The sequence below is a fragment of the Pseudochaenichthys georgianus genome, chromosome 5 (genome assembly GCF_902827115.2).
Source record: "Pseudochaenichthys georgianus chromosome 5, fPseGeo1.2, whole genome shotgun sequence".
Classification (NCBI taxonomy): Eukaryota; Metazoa; Chordata; class Actinopteri; order Perciformes; family Channichthyidae; genus Pseudochaenichthys; species Pseudochaenichthys georgianus.
This window is the reverse complement of record NC_047507.1, coordinates 38,496,206-38,515,373: the sequence shown is the minus strand read 5'-3', so window position 1 is coordinate 38,515,373 and position 19,168 is coordinate 38,496,206. Positions and strand designations below refer to the sequence as shown.

The following is a 19,168-nucleotide window of genomic DNA, read 5'->3' as shown; positions in this document are numbered from 1 at the left end:
GTACAAACCACAGACTGCCTGTGTCATGGCGAATACAGTCGCTGGTTTATTTATGTCTGTATAGGCCGTTGTTGTGAGTGTGGACGGTCGGAGCATATATAACGTTAGCTTAGCCAAGCTCCGTTTAGAAAACACGCATTTTAAAAGGGTTTTTCGCCTGCCGTCTGTCTGCAGACTTGTCAAAGCATTAATTCATGGTTTTTACTAACCGGTATCAGTATGTTGTTACTTCGGCATCATTTTGAAACGTGTATTACAATTAAATCACGGTCAAATATGTTCATCTTGTTGTAGTTGTAGCCCCCTTGCCAGTGATACTCTCTCTAGTTTAGCATACTCAGCCCGACTCAGCCTGGTTGTTCCTGGCCCTAGAACCACGATTTAGTCGGGCCAGAAAAAAGGTGAAAAAGTAGCCCCGGGCCAAAACTAGGCCAAGTGGAAGCGCAACCAAAAACGGGCCCGCACGGCTCGGCACGCTTAAAGCGAGCTACCCGCTGCAGTGGAAACGCGCCATTAATGTACAAAAATGGGCATTTAAACTGCTTTTTATTAATTCAAAGACGGCTCTGAATTAATAATCAAATATGTTTCCTTTCTTTACTACTGGATGAAATTACAAAATGTACCCATCATTTTCCTCATGCTAGTATAGCCAAACCACCTGTTAAAATGCACCAGAATACAGGAAATCTATTTTTTTTTTCGTGGGGGGCGACCCACACACCCCATTAAAAATGTGTCCCCCACATTCAGGATGCTTACTACGCCCATGGCTGCAGCCTATACGTATTGAGGAACAACACGGGAGAGGAAGACAGCTGACGATCTTCAGCCATAATTCAATGGGGTATGTAATTTATTTCAGAAAACACTTTTTGTTTTATTCCATGGAATGCTCTTAACGTCCCTATAGCAATGAATACATTAAATGCTTTGACAATAAATACATACAAATGTTTATCTCTGGAAGCCGTAGTACTGTAAAAAGCACGACCAATCATTGTAGCCGGCCCGGCTAAAATAACTGGATGGCCTACATGCCTGTCAGCCTTCCAAACTTATCTCGTGCCCTCATTGGTCATGTGCGCGTTCGTGTGTGTTGGAGGAGGGGCTCTGTAAGGAAGTCTGAAGGAAGTGGCAGATTATTTCCGGTTGTGTATTTGAGAAACTCCCTCTGGAGGGAACACAGGGATTTGAGCCTTTGCAGACCATTGACATGCACAAAGACCTATAGAACACACTACAGGAGAGGGAAAACCCCAAAGAGCACAATAAACTCCAATTTGATTTCCAGGGAATAATATCAAAATTCAAATATACCAGATATCACAATTCAAAAGATATCTTATAACATTCTTAAACCAACAGCAACCTAAAACAAACCCATTTAAATGTAAATAAAATCAATGCAACAATTTCACATTTCTAAATAGAAAAGCAAAGATAAAGCCCTGATTCACACTCCAGCTCCAGGAAACACATCACACAGAGGAAGAGCTGCTTTTACAGCAAATGACTCATCTTGTGTTTTAGTGATATTAAACACATTCCTCCTCATTGTGATTAGAGAAGAGAGTGACAGGAGAGGGATGGGGAGGAGAGAGGTGAAAAATGGAGAGGAAAGGAGGAAGGAGGAGGAGGTCAACGAGGCTGTGGGACTGGAGGAGAGGAGGAGGTTAGAGGTTTGAGAAATAAAGAGACGGAGCCACGTGGGACGGAGCCACGTGGGACGGAGCCACGTGGGACGGAGCCACGTGGGACGCACCACCTCATCCTCAAAGACAAATCAATGTCACCTCTGTATGTGCGCACACACACACACACACACACACACACACACACACACACACACACACACACACACACACACACACACACACACACACACACACACACACACACACACACACACACACACACACACACACACACACACACAGAGATAACACCATTGACAGTTCCTCAAACACTCTGTCAGATTCTCTCTTTTCTTTCTGCTTTGTTTGATAATTATTTCTGTGTGTGATCATGATTATATAATGTATGCTCCGGCTTCCTGTGTGCAGTGTATAGTCCAAGTCAGAGCTGTGTAATGAGAGTTGCGACATCTCTGTTCACTCCAATGGACAATTTTTTTACAGCAATGGCTGATCGTGGAGCCTCTCAATAGTTCCCGGAAGTTAGCGGCAAAGCTAGCAGCGCAGTAGAGTTGCAGCATAATAGACCGTTTGTGATGGACTTTTAAAGGTAAGACGTTTAAAGACTTATATTGCGGATATTATCAGCACATCTGAATCAAATTAACATGTGAATTAAAGCATGTTAAATAATAATAATAATATATTTTTTTTTTTTTTTATTTATAAGCGCACTTTTCATTTGCGTAAACAAAACTCAAAGTGCTACAAAGTGACTTTTTAGTGGATTATCCCCCTCTAAATGAGTAGATTTAGGGAACGATAACAGATTAGGCTAGGATACTGGATAAAGTTAGCAATACGTTAACCATGATCAGCCATTTAATTGTAAATTCCGTTCTCTTAATGTCATTTAAGACGTTCGTCCAACGTTCGTCCAACGTTGTAGAATTAGAGAAAAGGGGCTTCTAAACGTGATTTTATGCGAGGTGGAGAGAGTTAAATATTAGTTAAATATAACATTGGGGCGTGTGATTGTAGTGGGTGGAGGTGGTGAAATGAGGATATCCATTTTGGAGTTCAAGCTAGTATAATATAGTTAAAGTTACACAATAATAAGGAAGAGAGCTATTTTTGTGATACATCACTATTGATATGGATTGGAGTGCACATTTGAGACTTCTAAACAGTAAACAAACAGGGTACTTATTATATGTTATAGTTTGGATTCCTAAAGATTTTAGTCTCCGATCCCATCATTCAAGGGTGGTTTTCACTATAAGTAATGGTTTATTTTGGACGGAAACTATCATTTAAATTGTTTTACTATGTTCAATCTGAATTTACTTTAAAATAACAACATCTATATTGATTCTGACTTTTCTACATCCAACTCACAGGTTTATCATTGCTTTGAGGAAAAAGATTATTAATTTAAACCTTTTAGAAGTGAAGTTATAGTCATGTGTTCTGGGAATGTCATTTTCGAGTCTGAAACCTGAAAAACAGGCTTGGGGTCTAACAGGTTAACAAATACTGAATTGGCAAATCTGAAAGAAAACATGACTGGAAATCCCTTTACTTAAGTATTACTTAAATATCTTGTTACAGATATTACTTAATATAATTCTATTGTGGTTTCACCAATATATTCTGTCCTTCTCACTACGTCTCGCTTTTCTTTTATTTCCTTTTGGAATACATACAGGTTTATTTAGTGTGATACACACAAATGGGGCAAAGCCCCTGAGCTAGTTCAGGCAGTCAACTCGAGCACCAATGATACATTTCCACGTGACGCACCTCGTCCCTCTTACAACCAACCAAACACATTCTCCTAAACCTGCGCTCTATTCAAGCTGCCAGGTCTGCTGCCTCTGCCTCGATAATGCTGCTGCTTCCACGATGATGCTGTGTTCATGTTCCTGCTGCTGTGTTTCACGTTGCTGCTGCTCGCCTGCCCCACCACCACCCCAGCTTCAATCCCAGCTTCCACCTGTAGGCTCGGGGGATAGTTATCTAATCATCACTCAATGTTCTGTGTACATCTGTGGAGTGATGATGCCCGAGCCTAGATGCCAAACTCAAACTATATGCTGCTTCTAATAAACATATAAAGAAACACGTGAGTTGTCTGACTGAAATTACACTGTAATACCTTTGTAGGTTTTGCTTGGAACAACGTTTAGAAAAAGGATTTGAAGCGACTGATACTACACTGAAAGGAATACAAAACTGTTTTCAAACATGAAAATATTTGAAAATCTAAAATATTAAATTCAGCTTAAATACTTTTTTGTCAAAATCCACTGCCAAAAGTAACACTGATGTACACTAAAAAAACTGAAATGTTGACTTTAGAATGGGTTCAACTAAATGTTATTGCTTTCAACTAACCTAATGTGAAATTTGTTGACATAATACATTTAATTAAAGCCAATGTTGCGGTTTTTCCGTGGATTTTGTGTCTTGTTTTGGTATCACTTTGTGACTGTTTAGAATAAAATGGAAAATAAAGAAAGGAAATAAATTAATAACTTTGCATGTGTGTTTGTCAAAGAAACAAAACAAGTCGGACAGGTGTTGAAGAAGAGAAGGAGAATAAGAGAGCTCTGTGGAGCTGCTGCACTCTGCTCATAAAAGTTTAAACGTTAATACCCAGGCAGGATTATGATGGAATAACACAAATTCAATTGCATAATCTCAGTGGACTACATGGCTGTGTGTGTGTGTGTGTGTGTGTGTGTGTGTGTGTGTGTGTGTGTGTGTGTGTGTGTGTGTGTGTGTGTGTGTGTGTGTGTGTGTGTGTGTGTGTGTGTGTGTGTGTGTGTGTGTGTGAGCTTAGAGTTGGAGAGATTTCAAAAATACTAGATTTGACTGACCCTCCCTGTTTAGTTTTCCATCTTACTCCCTCAGTTTGTACCTCTTTGAAAATAATGTCACTTTAATTAATAAAAACAGAATACTTTATTTATCCCAGGAGGATATAAGGTTTCGTGACAGATGCTTTATTTTTACAATAATAATCATCACAAGTTAAGTAAAAAGGTGCACATCGTATTTCAATATAAAAGCTTAAACATATATACACTCACTGAGGAATGTTCCAGCACCTTGTTAAGTATATGCCACGAAGAATTAAGGCAGTTCTGACAACACATTCTCACTCCCAACTCGTACTATAGTGACGTTATGTCAGGATCCCTTGTTTGTTAATAGCCTTTATTTAACCAGGTAAAATCCCATTGAGATAAACGATCTCTTTTTCTTCAAGGGAGACCTGCCTTGGCGTCACTATCAAACGCAGTGGGGGCCCTATAGCGTAGACCAGGGGTGCCCAAGCAGTCGATTGCGAGATGTGTCTAAAAATAGAACAACAACATTCTGTTTTATTGTTAATGTCCCATAACATAATCTTCCTGTGCCAGAATAATGCACTTGGACTTTGTGATTGGCGTGACCCCATGTGTCGGGGCGTGGATGGTGGGCAGTGGGCAGTAGTTAGCTGACGTTGTCCGTGTCAACAGGAGTGACAGTCCGAACACACAGGGCGACTGTCGCTGCGAGGGAGTGCGGTCGTCTTTCAACCAGAAGGTTGTGGGTTCGATCCCAGCCCATGCAGTCAACATGTCGATGTATCCTTGGGCAAGATACTTAGTTGCTTCCGATGGCATGGCCAACGGTGTGTGAATGTGTGTGAATGTTAGGTCCTAGAGCAAGTGGTACTGTATGAATGGGTGAATGACATGTAGTATGTAAAGCGCTTTGAGGGGTCGTAAAGACTGGATACAAAGCTATATAAGTACAGTCCATTTACCATTTACCATTACACACAAGACCGCAATTATGGCAGAAGCAAAAAAGCCCAAAATATATCATTTTCACTCCAAGTGGGAGGATGATTATTTTTTGTTTATTCCAATTCAAAGTCCATCTGTCTCATCTGCAATGCGAGCATGGCTTTACCGAAGCAGGGTAATTTAGAGCGGCATTTCAAAACGGTGCACAAGCGCTACGAGACGGAATTCCCTCCTAATTCTGCCCTATGCTCTTTGTTTGTTGCGTGCATATGTAACAGAGTTAAAAATGTGAATACATAATTATAAGTTTGTGAATGTTTAATTCATAATAAGTTTTGAATTTTAAGAGATGAGATTGTTTCATTTAATATTTTAAGTTTTGATTCCCGTGGGAACACCTTCCCGTTGCACGTCTTTGTTTACTTCCGGTATGTATTTTCCACCCTCCGCGGACTGGCCATCTGGAGAATCACAGAACGGCCAGTTGTCAAGGGCCGGCTTGATTCCCTGTCGGCCGTCACCGCCCTTCATTTTTTATGTTTGCAAATGGCATCATTGAAGTTTCCCAGTTGACAGTTCGCTAGCACCCTCCCCACCCTCCCCACCCCCCCGCATAGCCGCGGGAAGTCATTTTACTTAGGGGGTGCTGCGAAAAGGCGGTGCCAGCCGTCAGCGAGCGATACGAGCCGGCCCGCTGACATAATCATAGTTATGATTTTACTATTTTAAGTCAAATCATAACTATTTTATGTAGTTGATCATTTGTATTTAGGTGGTCGCTCACTTTTTCAAATGTACACCATTCGCCAACTGGGGGTGCTACAGCACCTCCAGCACCCCTACTTCCCGCGGCTATGCCCCCCCATTGACATCATGAGAAAGGTGAGGGATCAGCCTAGAACTACACAGGAGGAACTTGTTAATGATGGCAACTGGGACCACAGTCACCAAGAAAACATTTGGTAACACGCTACACCATAATGGATCAAATTCTGCAGCGCCACATGGTTCCCCCCGCTCAAGAACGCTCATGAACGAACCATCTGAAATATGTTAATGAACATCTGAATGATTCAGAGTAGGCTTGGGAGAAGATGATGTGGTCAGATGAGACCAAAATGTAGATCTTTGGCATCAACTTGACGCGCCGTGTTTGAAAGAAGAGAAATGCTGACCCCAGAACACCATCCCCACCATCAAGCATGGAGGTGGAAACATTATGCTTTGGGGGTGTTTCTCTGCTAAGGGGAATGAAAACCTTGGCCGATAGCCTCCTTCCCTCAGCCAGGACACTGAATATGGGTTGTGGAGGGGTATTCTAGCAGGATAATAAGCCTTAACATACGGCAAGGCAACATAGGAGTGGCTAAAGAAGAAGCACATTTAGGTGATGGAGGGGCCTAGCCAGTCTCCAGACCTTAATCCCATAGAAAATATGTGGAGGGAGCTGAAGCTTCCAGAGGCCAAGCATCAGCCTCAAAACCTGAAGGATTTGGAGAGGATCTTCTGAGATCTCCCTGAGATGTGCACACACCTGGTGACCAACCACAAGAAGCGTCTGACCTCTGTGTGTCCAACAAGGGTTTCTCCACCAAGTACTAACACATGTGTTGCAAGGGGATCAAATACTTATGTCCCACAGTTAAACACAAATTAATTTGTATATTTTATGTAATGTCAATTTCTGGATTTTCAGTTGCCTTGACAATGCCACGGTTTGGGCCTGGCAGGAAGGAATTACATTGTGATAACACACTGCGGGTCAGAGTTCAGTTTTATTTCTTCATTTAAGAGTTATCTGAAGTGAGTTAACTTGTGTTCTCTTCATTAAAGTGGCAGACGGAAACAAACTAAACAGCAAATAAAACTCTGTGACTCTCTCCTTTCATTTAGTTATGACTTTTTCAGTTAAAGCACAAATAACAAAACCCAAAAATACTGCGAAAAGTACAACTCCTGGATTCATAATGTTACCTAAAGTGGACCTAGAGTATCATGCAAAATGCACTTTTGTACGTCTTTTATAAATGAATATATGTCCCCGGTGTGTCAGGGAACTCACCAAGTGTCAGAAAACACAACCCTCTCTCTTTTCCTCTATACCCAAATCTCTAAAAACGGGGCTGCAACGGATCTGATACAGATTTTAAAATTCTCTGACGTCAGGAACGAGGAGCTCCGTCTACATGGCCAACTCTCCAGCTATCAGGGGAATGGGGGGTTGGGCCACGGCCGGCCATGGCGCTGTAGTCTGCCACAAAAGCAGACTTCCCGCGCATGGTTGCCCTTCTGTTTATTCTCCGCTGTGGCTCTTTTTCTCCCTCCCCGAGGCAAGCGTTTGCTCCTGCTGCTGCTGTAATTCAATGCAATCCCTCCCCGTTGAGGCAAGCACTGTAATCCTCTCCGGTTAGTCTACCAGCAGATGACAAACACCCACCTCTCCGCCTCTTCCAAGGGACGAGGGGACCGTGCGGCAGAGTTTCAGTTCGATTTTTTTTCGCCGGTCAACATGTCCGTTAAAGTTTAAATCTTCCGGACAAAATTAGAAAAGTGCCGGTCAAAGGTCTTCTTTGTTATTTATTGAGCTTTAAAACAAATGAATAATGACTCTATATAATCATATAAGAATGAAACACGGAGGACGGAGATCTCTTTTTCTCCCCCTCTTCTGAGAGCCCAGCAGATGGCTCCCCTCTCCTGCAGGGGGGCGTGGTCAGCTGCAGCTCATTTGCACTAAAGCTACGTCACAGAATCAGCCCTTGCAAAAACATGGCTGGAAAAGAGCAAATAGAGCGAAATGAGGCATGGCTAAAATGCAGGATCTGTTTGGTATTTTGAAAAAAAAACTTCTTTATATAGGTATGGCCCTCCAATATATTGTTCAAATATTGCATGATAGGTCCACTTTAAGTAAAAGAACATAAGTGTTATCAGCAACATGTCTCTTAACTGAATGGATTTGGGGAAATCTGCCTGAAGCAGCTTTTAACCTGAAGTTATCCTGTGACATTTAATAAATGTCAGTGTTGCTGCTCTCTACCTCCTGGTATTAAAAAAAACATTTTTTGCCCTACTGATCTCGATAAAAACGGCTCCATGTATTTTGAATTCAGTACCAAAATCTGTTCATTAAAGAAATGCTTCCCCTGGTTTTGTTGTTCCTTTTATCATTTCCTAAACAGATCAGTAGCCTATATAACCTATGTCACCTGAAACGGATGAGCTTACCTCATGGTTTCACTTCACTTGCAAAGCTGCCATAGACACTGTTGCTCCTTTAAAAACCAGGCAACCTAAAACTAAATCTGAGCCTTGGTTAAATGACACGACTCGGGCTGTCCGACGGGATTGCCGTAGAGCTGAGCGTTAATGGAAAAAGGACAAACTTCAAGTTTCATTTCAAATGTTGAGGGAATGTTGGTGTCTCTATCAGATCACTGTGAAAGAGGCAAAAAGCAAACATTTATCTGACATCTTTCTGTCAAACCGTCACAAGCCACGTGTTCTGTTTGAGACTATTGATTGGTCCTCTTAAGCCCCACGGACCCGGTTCCGGGGCCGAAATCGCGTCATTTGCAGGAAACAACGTCTAAGGAACCTTAATATTTAATAAACTATGAATATTTTATATCCATATAACGGGAAAAAACTAATTTAACTCATCTTTTCCTTTTTTTTTTTCAAAGAAAACACACGCTAACAGTGAGCCTCTGAATTAGCCCGAGCCAAAAATGCTAACCTATTACTGCACCGAAAATCACTCCTAGCTCCCTTATTACTTATCCTAGCTGTACATCCAACACATCGTTTATGACCGTAAAGACACAGAATCTAACGGTGCACACCTCAACACTGAAAGATACAAACTCGCAACGTTATCAACAAAAACGTACATTAAAACAACTGGCGCTAGGTAGCCCACAACGCTAACAAGGCTTACCTTCGTCTTTGTCTGGTCTAAATTTGTCTTCAATGGCATTCAAATGATAACAACGATGATGTAGTTAATCCATAGGTTAATATCCAATGTGGCTGTGTCCCCTTTGAAATGTTCTGATAATCTATAAGGAATAAAACTGCAATTCCGTTTTAAAATAGATTGAATGCGCGAAGACGCAATCCTTTTTTAACATGAGTGTGTGCAGGACGATTTCCCTTCAATTCTATTGGCTCTAACGGTCAGAAAGAGATGTCACATGTCAAAATCGAAGAAGGGGGGCCAGAGATAAGGAAAATCCACCCAAATGGCCCCAGAAGAGTTTGTTTTGCATCGATCTTGATACGGGGTACTTATTATATGTTGTACTTTGGATTCCTAAAGCTTTTAGTCTACTAACCCATCATCCAAGGTTAGTTTTCACTATAAGTACAACATATCTTTTGGACGGACACTATAATTTACAGTTTTTTACCATGTTCAATCTGAATTTTCTTTAAAATAAAAAACATCTATTGATTCTGACTTTTCTACATCCAACTCACAGGTTTATCATTACTTTGAGAACAAATATTATTAATTTAACCCTTTTAGAAGGGAAGATATGGTCATTTGTTCTGGAAATGTCATTTTCGAGCCTGAAACCTGAAAAACAGGCTTGGGGCTTAAGAGGTTTTAATGCCCCCCAGAATACCATTATGGAGACCTCTACTGCGGTCTGTGAAGACTTTCTTTACTTTTTTATTCGGTAGGTAAACTCCACTAGAGCTCAAATCTCTGCTCCTGCAAATGACCCCTCAGTTCCTGCACTGTGCTCTGCTGTATTAAATCAGTTTGAGCACGTAGCTCTGTCTTTTGTACAGGAGATTGTCTCCAAGTGACAGCCCTCTGGTTCTCCAAATTAAGGAGGTTTTCCCCGCTGTTGGACCATCTGTGCTGGCAGTTATAAACAGCAGTCTGCTTTCAGGGAAGGTCCCTGAAAACCTGAAGCATGCAGTAGTTCAGATTTTCAATTGTCTTAGCATTATAGCTTGCTGATGTTAGCATTTAGCTTTAGCCTCAGAAAGCCGTTAGCATGGCTGCAGACTCACTTAGTCTTATGACCAATTGAACATGATGCGTTAATGAAAAGTAGAATAAAATAGATGTAAAAGCAGTAGCAGAATTTCTTAAATATGTAGTCCTTAGATAAGTAAAACAACTTTATACAAAATGCAATCTACAATTAAAACAAATGTTTTTCTTCTACATTTTAAGTTATGTCATCAAAACTTGTCCATCCATCCATCTTCTCCCGCTTATCCGTGGTCGGGTCGCGGGGGTAGCAGTTCCAGCAGAGAGCCCCAAACTTTCCTTTCCCTGGCGACATCAACCAGCTCTGACTGGGGGGTCCCAAGGCGCTCCCAGGCCAGAGAAGAGATATAATCCCTCCACCTGGTCCTAGGTCTACCCCTTGGTCTCTTCCCAGCTGGACGTGCCTGGAACACCTCCCTAGGGAGGCGCCCAGGTGGCATCCTAACTAGGTGCCCGAACCACCTCAACTGGCTCCTTTCGACGCGAAGGAGGAGCGGCTCAACTCCGAGTCCCTCCCTGATGACCGAACTTCTCACCTTATCCCTAAGGGAGACACCAGCCACCCTGCGGAGAAAACCCATCTCGGCCGCTTGTATCCGCGATCTCGTTCTTTCGGTCATGACAAAAACGTGTGTTATTTTTAATAGATATAGTTATGCTTCCCCGTTACAATTGAGGGTTCAGGATTCGTATTTTAGGTTGTGGAAATTATAAACAATTTAATGCAATCAAAAGCCATTCACAAAGTCTGTGCATTCACTGTGTGTTATACAATAATTAATTGAAAGTGCCTTTCACTGCACATTTCCTTTCCTTTACTACATGTATAATTGTAACACTGTGCAGTGTGGTTGTTTTAATGGTGTGTTTCTGCAAGTGTGTGTGTGTGTGTGTGTGTGTGTGTGTGTGTGTGTGTGTGTGTGTGTGTGTGTGTGTGTGTGTGTGTGTGTGTGTGTGTGTGTGTGTGTGTGTGTGTGTGTGTGTGTGTGTGTGTGTGTGTGTGTGTGTGTGTGTGTGTCCCCTATGGCTTCTATCTATGGGAGCAGGGAGATGAATGGAGTATTCTGAATCACCGTTGATTACACAGCCTCTCCTCCCTCTGCTCTCCGTGCTTCACAGAAAACAAGACTTAGAAACACAGAGGGGAAGAAGTCTCAACATGGAGTAAATAACATGGCAGAGACATGGGGAGGAAGGAAAGAGGAGGTGAGGTAAGAGGAGAGGAATAAATGGATAGAGTCAACTAAAGTCATGCAGGGACTCACAATGAACGACTAGATCAGGGTTTCTCAAAAGAGGAAATGTGTGACCCAAGGGGGAATTTGGAGTACTGCAGGGGTATGCCATTTTTTATTTCAACAAACAGATAATGACCCTTTAATAAAACTGTCATTTTATATACAAACTCCCTTTTGTCAATTCAATTGTTGACTCCAACAATTACAATTAAGGTCACCAAAATGTTATTTCAGTTCAGCCAGGAAGCCACATTTCCGATATTGAACGCCAGATTAAAGTAAAAACATATATAGATTTGATAGGTTGAAATGCAGCTGCAATAGCAACTGAACACAGGAGGAAATAAGTGGAACAGGAAGCCCATGTTTGTCATTGAATTTGTCGGGGCAACCTATAAAATACACACAATTAAATACACTTACAATGCTGTCTGATTTTCTCTCCCACGATGGTTGTTTCAGACACTGATGGCGCAGTACTCTATTGAGCTCTGATCCACTTTTTCTGCAAACATGCATTGCACTGGTCAGGGGGTAGTCAAGGATCAGAATGGACTGCTTGCCAATTGATGATTTCAAAGTTTTTTTATTGCCATTTCAAATCTCATTTCCCGATACTGTTCTTTCACAATAAAAGCTCTCCATTGGTGTAGGCATTTATTATGGAACAGCAATATTAGATCAAATGTATTGTTTTCGCTCCAACCCTCCACCCCAGGTCCTCCAAAAACACTTTGGTGCCTACTCTTCACAACAACCATCTGTGCACAAACTTATCTCGTGCCCTCATTGGTCATGTGCGCGTTCGTGTGTGTTGGAGGAGGGGCTCCGTAAAAAAGTCTGAAGGAAGAGGCAGATTTTTTCCGGTTGTGTACTTTCAAATTCTAGCGCACTCGAGCTGGTTTCTCCATTCTTACCCACCCTACCTTTAAGAGAACGATTGTAAGCCCCTGCCTCGTGTTTCCTCCACTGTCCCCAAACCATGCCCATATTCCCTCTTCCACCTTTTCATTGGCTGTGCTGCCAGCAACAGTCTGCTCTCCATCCCCTCTGTATCCCCCTCCTCTCTCTGTCCTTCCCTCTCTTTTCCCTCCACTCTCTCTCTCTCCCTCTCGCTCTCTCGCTCTCGCTCTCCATGCATCTTGCCAGTGAATGAATCCAGTCAGACACAAGCTGTTTAACAGAGCACACTCTTTCTCTCTCATCATCTCTTGCTCTCTTTTTCTGTCCTTTTCCCGTCTCAGGAGCAGACGGTGAGTGGAGCATCGGCTTCAGGACCGACACGGGACTGAGGGTTGGCAACATTGACACCATAACATCACCTGTGATGCAGTTAAGATCAAAGCAGGAGCAACAGTTGCGATAGTAGATGCAGCTGATGTTCTCTCGGGTCTGGAAAGGAAGCGGATTCTGCAGCTGACGTCTCCTGGGCTCTGAGAGTCAGTTTGGGAAATTACAACAGCAGAAAGGGAAAGCTTTGATTCAGATGGAAAGCAACAAGCTGGGCGTCAACATCACCTCCACCACAAGCGTCTCCTCCCATCATCCTTCCTTTCGCTGAGGAGGACCGGGCATCCGAGCTGCGAATGCACAAACAGCAGGAGGGTTTGAGACGTTCACAGAGCAGAGTTTAGAGGAGTTTTTCTGTGGAACATAACAAGCCAGATTGGATTTAGTCAGCGTGAAGGAGCAGCACAGACAATAATAGGTCTATCACACTATCACCTGGACTTCTGAGGACACTAAAGGAGGAGGAGGAGGAGGATGTACGCCAGCATCTGCCAGAGACCAGAAGCAAAACAAGAGCCATAGAAGTGGAGCAGAAATGACAGAAAGAGATGTAACTCTGCTGCGCAACCACAGATAGATAACTTAAAAAAGCCATAAACAAATTGACCAATCATCAAAAGTGGGCGACGAACAGAAAGATATCTGACTTCATAGGATGTACTCGCAACACTGGAGCTTGCATTTCGCCTAACGTTCAGAAGACCATTTCTTCTTCAACGTCAACTTCTGCTGCGAGGACGTTTCTGCACCGATTTGTTCCGGTGCATGTTCTGGGGTTCTTGCTCGACTCTTTCTTTCCCAGGGTGAGGTGGATCTGCCGTGGGGGGCAGCTGACAGCCTTCCAAGACGCCGCGAGCCGTACTCCGCGTGAAGAATGTCCAGCCGCGCCTGGCCAAGCCGGCCGACCCGGGCCCGACGCCGGGCCTCTACATGGAGCGGTCACAGAGCCGCATCAGCCTGTCGGCGTCCTTCGAGGCCCTCGCCATCTACTTCCCCTGCATGAACTCCTTCGACGAGGACGATGGGGGTGAGTAGTGACTCATGCTCATGCACAGAGATTGAAGGAGCAATGCATACAACATAGGACACAAGGCATGTAGTATGTCACCTGTCTGCTGGAAAACTGATGTTTCTCTGTCCACGTCAGGCATTGTGTCATGGGAAATCTGACAGTTGTCATTCACACAAATCAGTACTCAACTTGAGCATGTCCTGCAACATGGAGTTTCTTTGTAGGAGCAACATTTATTTTTTAGAGTATGTCAAATGTAACATTTTTGATCCAGTGTGAATTCAGTTTGTTAACTTGTTGTGCGCTTTACATGGTGGCCAATATGGAGCGCTGCTTGGGGCTACTCCCCTTTTTCCCATGTTCCAAGCTGTTTTTAGATGGCGCTTGACTGTTAGTTTATAACCAGAACACAGAACACTTATGTTTGTTTGTTTCTTGTTATAGAAAGCTATTGAAGCTGGTGCACATAATACACTATTTTGTACACTCGTTTTTGTAATCAAAGGCTCGTCTAACTGCATGCATCATACCTGGAGAATCAAGGCACATTTTCTGCATTTAATTATTATTTTGTATTTCAAGATTTATATAAAACGATACACTACAAAGATTCACAATTAAGAGAAACCATGGCAACAAATCACAAAAAAAAATGTTGAATACATTTTTTTTTTATTTAATTATATTTTTAATTCAGTGTATTTTATTATTTTTAACTAATTTGTAATGCCTGCTGTGACAAAATATTCCCAATTTAGGATGGATGAAGTATATTCCAATCTAGACGTCGGCACAAAACAAACAAACCCTGATAAAATATTAGGGCGGTTCTTCATCCTACCGTTTTTGTCATATTGTGAAAAGTGAAGCATCCAAAGCGGTTTAAAAGTGTAAAGGTATACAGTAACCATCTCCGTGGTTTTGACACATAGTCTGTATTTTGTTTACAACATGTATTAAAATGATACTGCCATATAGGGATGAAACAATGACTGGCTGACAGAAATTATATTATTTTCGTCAACAGTTATAATACATATAAGCAATTATAGTTCAATTCATTCCTACTTATAGCCCTGCTAACATTTACAATACAGCCGATGGGTGAATGGAAGGTGTCCTTTTCGTCGATAATGTTGGCATTTAACCAGATGAGACACATCGGTGTGTGAGTGTGTGTGTGTTGGGGGGTAGTGTGTGTGTGTGTGTGTGTGTGTGTGTGTGTGTGTGTGTGTGTGTGTGTGTGTGTGTGTGTGTGTGTGTGTGTGTGTGTATGCATGCTGCTGTAAGTGATTTTGTCTTCTGAAATGTCACATGCTCACTGAATAACAATGCTCTATACACATTCAGAGTCTTAATTTAATGCCAGTGTTCATCTCAGTCACATTTATTATTTTACTACAACCGGTATAGTCTATAGATTCAGTTTCGAAAGGGATGAGATATGAAACAACGGTATGTCTTCTTAGACAAATATACCTATTCAGACTTTCATGTCTTGTCCCCAATTTGGTAAATTCTGTTGGGTTTTGTCTCTTTATTTCCATTAAAGGCAATAGCCATGCATGCAACTTATATAAAAAACAACACTCATTTTATTGTATCTCAGTTCATCTCAGTGCTTTTAAACAGATAACACAATTCCACTAAAGAAAGCATAGACTAAGATTGGTATATGTTTCTAGGTCTGGGCAGTCACATATGTTTTGTAAGTGTGTGTGTGTTTGCATGTGTGTGTACACCTGCATGGTTATGTCAGGGTCACTGTGATTAGATTGTCTGTAGTATCAAGTATTTCTCAAATGGGGAGCACCAGATGATGTAATTCATGTTGCTGTGCACTGGTATTATTGCTCCATTACATTACCTCTAATTTGCTGTCCTGTCTGGAAACGGCAGCACTGGATGGAGGATAAAGGTATGCTGTATGAATAAAGGATCTCTGGAAAAAAGAAAACAGGTTCTGATCACAATGTGTGTGTGCAAGTTTGATTTAACATTAAGTAGGTCACAGGTATCCTATTATTATAAAAACAATAAACCATCTTACAAGGCCACCAAGGGTGATAACACACCGGGGACTTCTGGCAATTTCCCCAGGGATTTGCATTTTGGATTGCAAGTGTTGTTGTGTCACTAACATCAATGAAGCTATGTGTTGCCTTAGCCTGTGGTCTAACTGAGACACTTTGTGTCAACATCTAGATTTTCAAAAGGATTCAAAGGTTTCATATGCATAATAGCTACAGTGTAGTTTTGGAAAGGACAATCTTAAAGAGGACATATTCTGCTCATTTTCAGGTTCATATGTTAATGTAGTGTCTCTACTGGGACGTGTCTCCATGCTTTAATGTTCAAAAAGCTCTTTATTCTTCTCACACTGCCTGTGCTGCAGCACCTCTTTTCACCCTCTGTCTGAAACCAGAGCCCAGTCTGCTCTTATTGGTTAGCTGGCCGACTCTGTTGTGATTGGTCAACCGCTTACAGATATCCCGCCCCTTAGCCTATCACATACAAATATAGTTGGAGCGCTAGCCAATAGAAGTGCGAGTGTTACGTAGTGATGTCATTATGTTATAGAAGTAAACAAAGCAGTCCAATGGAGGCGTTTCAGGCAGGGGGGGGGGGAGAAACTCCCTCTGGAGGGAACACAGGGATTTTAGCCTTTGCAGACCATTTACATGCACAAAACACCTATAGAACTACAGGAGAGGGGGAAAGCAGAATAGAGCCTCTTTAAGGCGTTTCCAACAATTAAATAAATGATAAACTTTACAGAAAAATAAATAGATTTGATGAATACTGCAATGAATGAATACACTACATATCATGGTGCAAGTAAGTTACAGAGAAAAGATAACATAAGATACAAATAATGTATAATACTGTAGTACAATAAATACTGTAGACTCTGATTAGTAACTTCCTGAAGAGGTCTTCATGGGATGAAACGTTTCCTGAGTCTGATGGTCTTGGTCCAGATTACAGTGATATCTTTTCCATTTATAACGGGAATTGTGTTAAATGAAATAACACAATGTACAGTATTGTTCCAGCGAAGAAGTGCTGCTTGTACTGCAACAGGAACTTAGAGACAGCAGGGGACAAACAGCCAGCACAGAGAGCGGTGGGTGGGAGGCTGGCACGACACCAAATGTTTACCAGAGGAGCAAAGGGAATATTCATCCATAAGGACATTATTTACTGTGATTTTAAGATCTTAAGTGCTGCTGTTGCTTCCCCAACATTTCCATAATAGCAGTATGAAAACACTCGAGAGAACAAGGCCGCATCATGGTCAGCAGAATCCTTCCTTGTTGGAACAGCTGGGACACGACCAAATAGTCTGCTTGGCTGAGAGCACTCCTGGTAATTATTTACACAGCAAATCACGGCAATTTTTTATCCAAGACTCGCAGTAACCAAACCATTCACCCAGAGCGCTGGGAGGGCATCTCATTTGAAAAATATCTTGCATACCATTTACACATGCTGCTTCTCACATAGTTGCTTTGTGCACCACGAGACACAGAGTAAAGTGAAGGGGTTTGAGAAAACTAAACATTAGATCTGATTTTTACAAAGCAGCTTTGACACATGTCTTTGTTTTAACACGTTATTTGTCCTCATGGGGTTGTCTGGCCTGTAACGATCAGCGAAAACACTGCTGTGCAAACGACTAAAATCACCTTTAATCACCTTGTTTGTAGTCAATTAGTTCCATGTGTCAGAGATAATCCCTCCAAACATTGACTTAGACCCCATTTACACGGGAACGCAAACGAACCGAATTCGATATCAAAAAAGTATTCAATTAACGTGTCTGTTCACACGAGACCGCTCGACCCGCTGGAGACGCTGTAGAACATACGCCGGGCCTGTAAGTGGCGCTGTACTTCCACCACAAAATACACCAAAAGCAGCGAAGAAGACCTCCGAACATGGTTGCCATGGTTGCCCTTCTGTTTATGCCCCGCGGTGGATTTAGCAACATGTAGTTCATGTAGTTCTCCATGTCCACTTGTTGCTGATGGTTGTGGTAGAGGAGCTGTAGATTTTGCACTAACATCTATAGTGAGCGCAGTGCAGTGAGCAGCAGAGGTGGGGAGAGGTGGGGCTATGGCTTCATCGTTATCAGGAAATGATCGTATAGGGCAGCGGTCTGCAACCTTTTTGACCAAAAGAGCCATTTTGCCCCGTTTTCCAACAATTTGTTTTGTCTTGTTTTTTTCCTCCAATACCTTGGCTGCAGCACCTTTAACAACTTCTCTCTACACATCAAACATACCGGTAAGCCAGCATTGTTTGCTGTGAAAGCATATCACTCTAACCACGCATAATTCAATCCTGTGGTCCTCCGATACTTTTCTTTTCTTTGGTTTATCCATAGTTCGCTCATCGAGCCGGGGGTCAGGTTATTTACCTGCAGGAAAAGGCGCTGGCGTGGGACCGTAGCAGGATGTGACGCATATTTGAGTTGACCTAATTAAAACTGTTTTGTTTTTTATTTATTTGTCACAGTATCACCTCAAAACACAAGATACGAAACATTTTCAACCGGGCAACAACATTTAAATAGTCCTACAAATACTTTTATTTAATACTTTTCCTTCTTATTTATGTATAAACTCAAGGGAGCCAGAGCAGAGGGCTTAAAGAGCCACATGCAGCTCGAGAGCCGTGGGTTGCCGACCCCTGGTATAGGGCGTACACACGGAGCCGGTTGGCCCCCCAGAGCGTTCCGTTTGCAGATCTATCCACCTTGGGACCCGTTATCGTTTGCGGGGTCCGTTTCCGCGGTTCCGTTACGGCCTCGTGTGAACGAACGTGTGATACGCGAGAGAAAAGTAGTATAACCCATTTCGTTCTCGTTTAAACAGCACATTAATGTCCTCAGGGTTAAGGTGCTTCTGAACCTCAGGTCAACAGCAATGAGTTTAAAGGCCCTGACACACCAAGCTGATTATCGGATATCGAGGTGGCGCCATCAATGAGCTTTCTGTTGTTCATTTGTCCCGATATGTTCTGCAAAACATCGGCACTTTTTGAGCCAGCATCCATTGGGCATGTTGAATTGGTGGTTGGGGATTGGGCAAAGTAAATCACTTTGATTGGCTGTTCAGCTTGAGCTAATTAGAGCACGGGAAGAGAATCAGACGCATCATAAACAAAACACACTA

At 42.3% G+C, this 19,168-nt stretch overlaps 1 protein-coding gene across 1 annotated transcript in view; it reads left to right on the top strand.

The window, feature by feature from the left end:
• The first annotated feature begins 794 nt into the window (after positions 1-794).
• Positions 795-19,168, top strand: part of rims4 (regulating synaptic membrane exocytosis 4) — a 109,422-nt gene continuing 91,048 nt past the window's right edge. The window contains exons 1-2 of the mRNA XM_071203216.1: positions 795-847; positions 12,931-14,003. Coding sequence (XP_071059317.1) covers positions 13,907-14,003 — 97 coding nt within the window. The 5' untranslated portion in view covers positions 795-847; positions 12,931-13,906. The remainder of the gene's footprint in view (positions 848-12,930; positions 14,004-19,168) is intronic.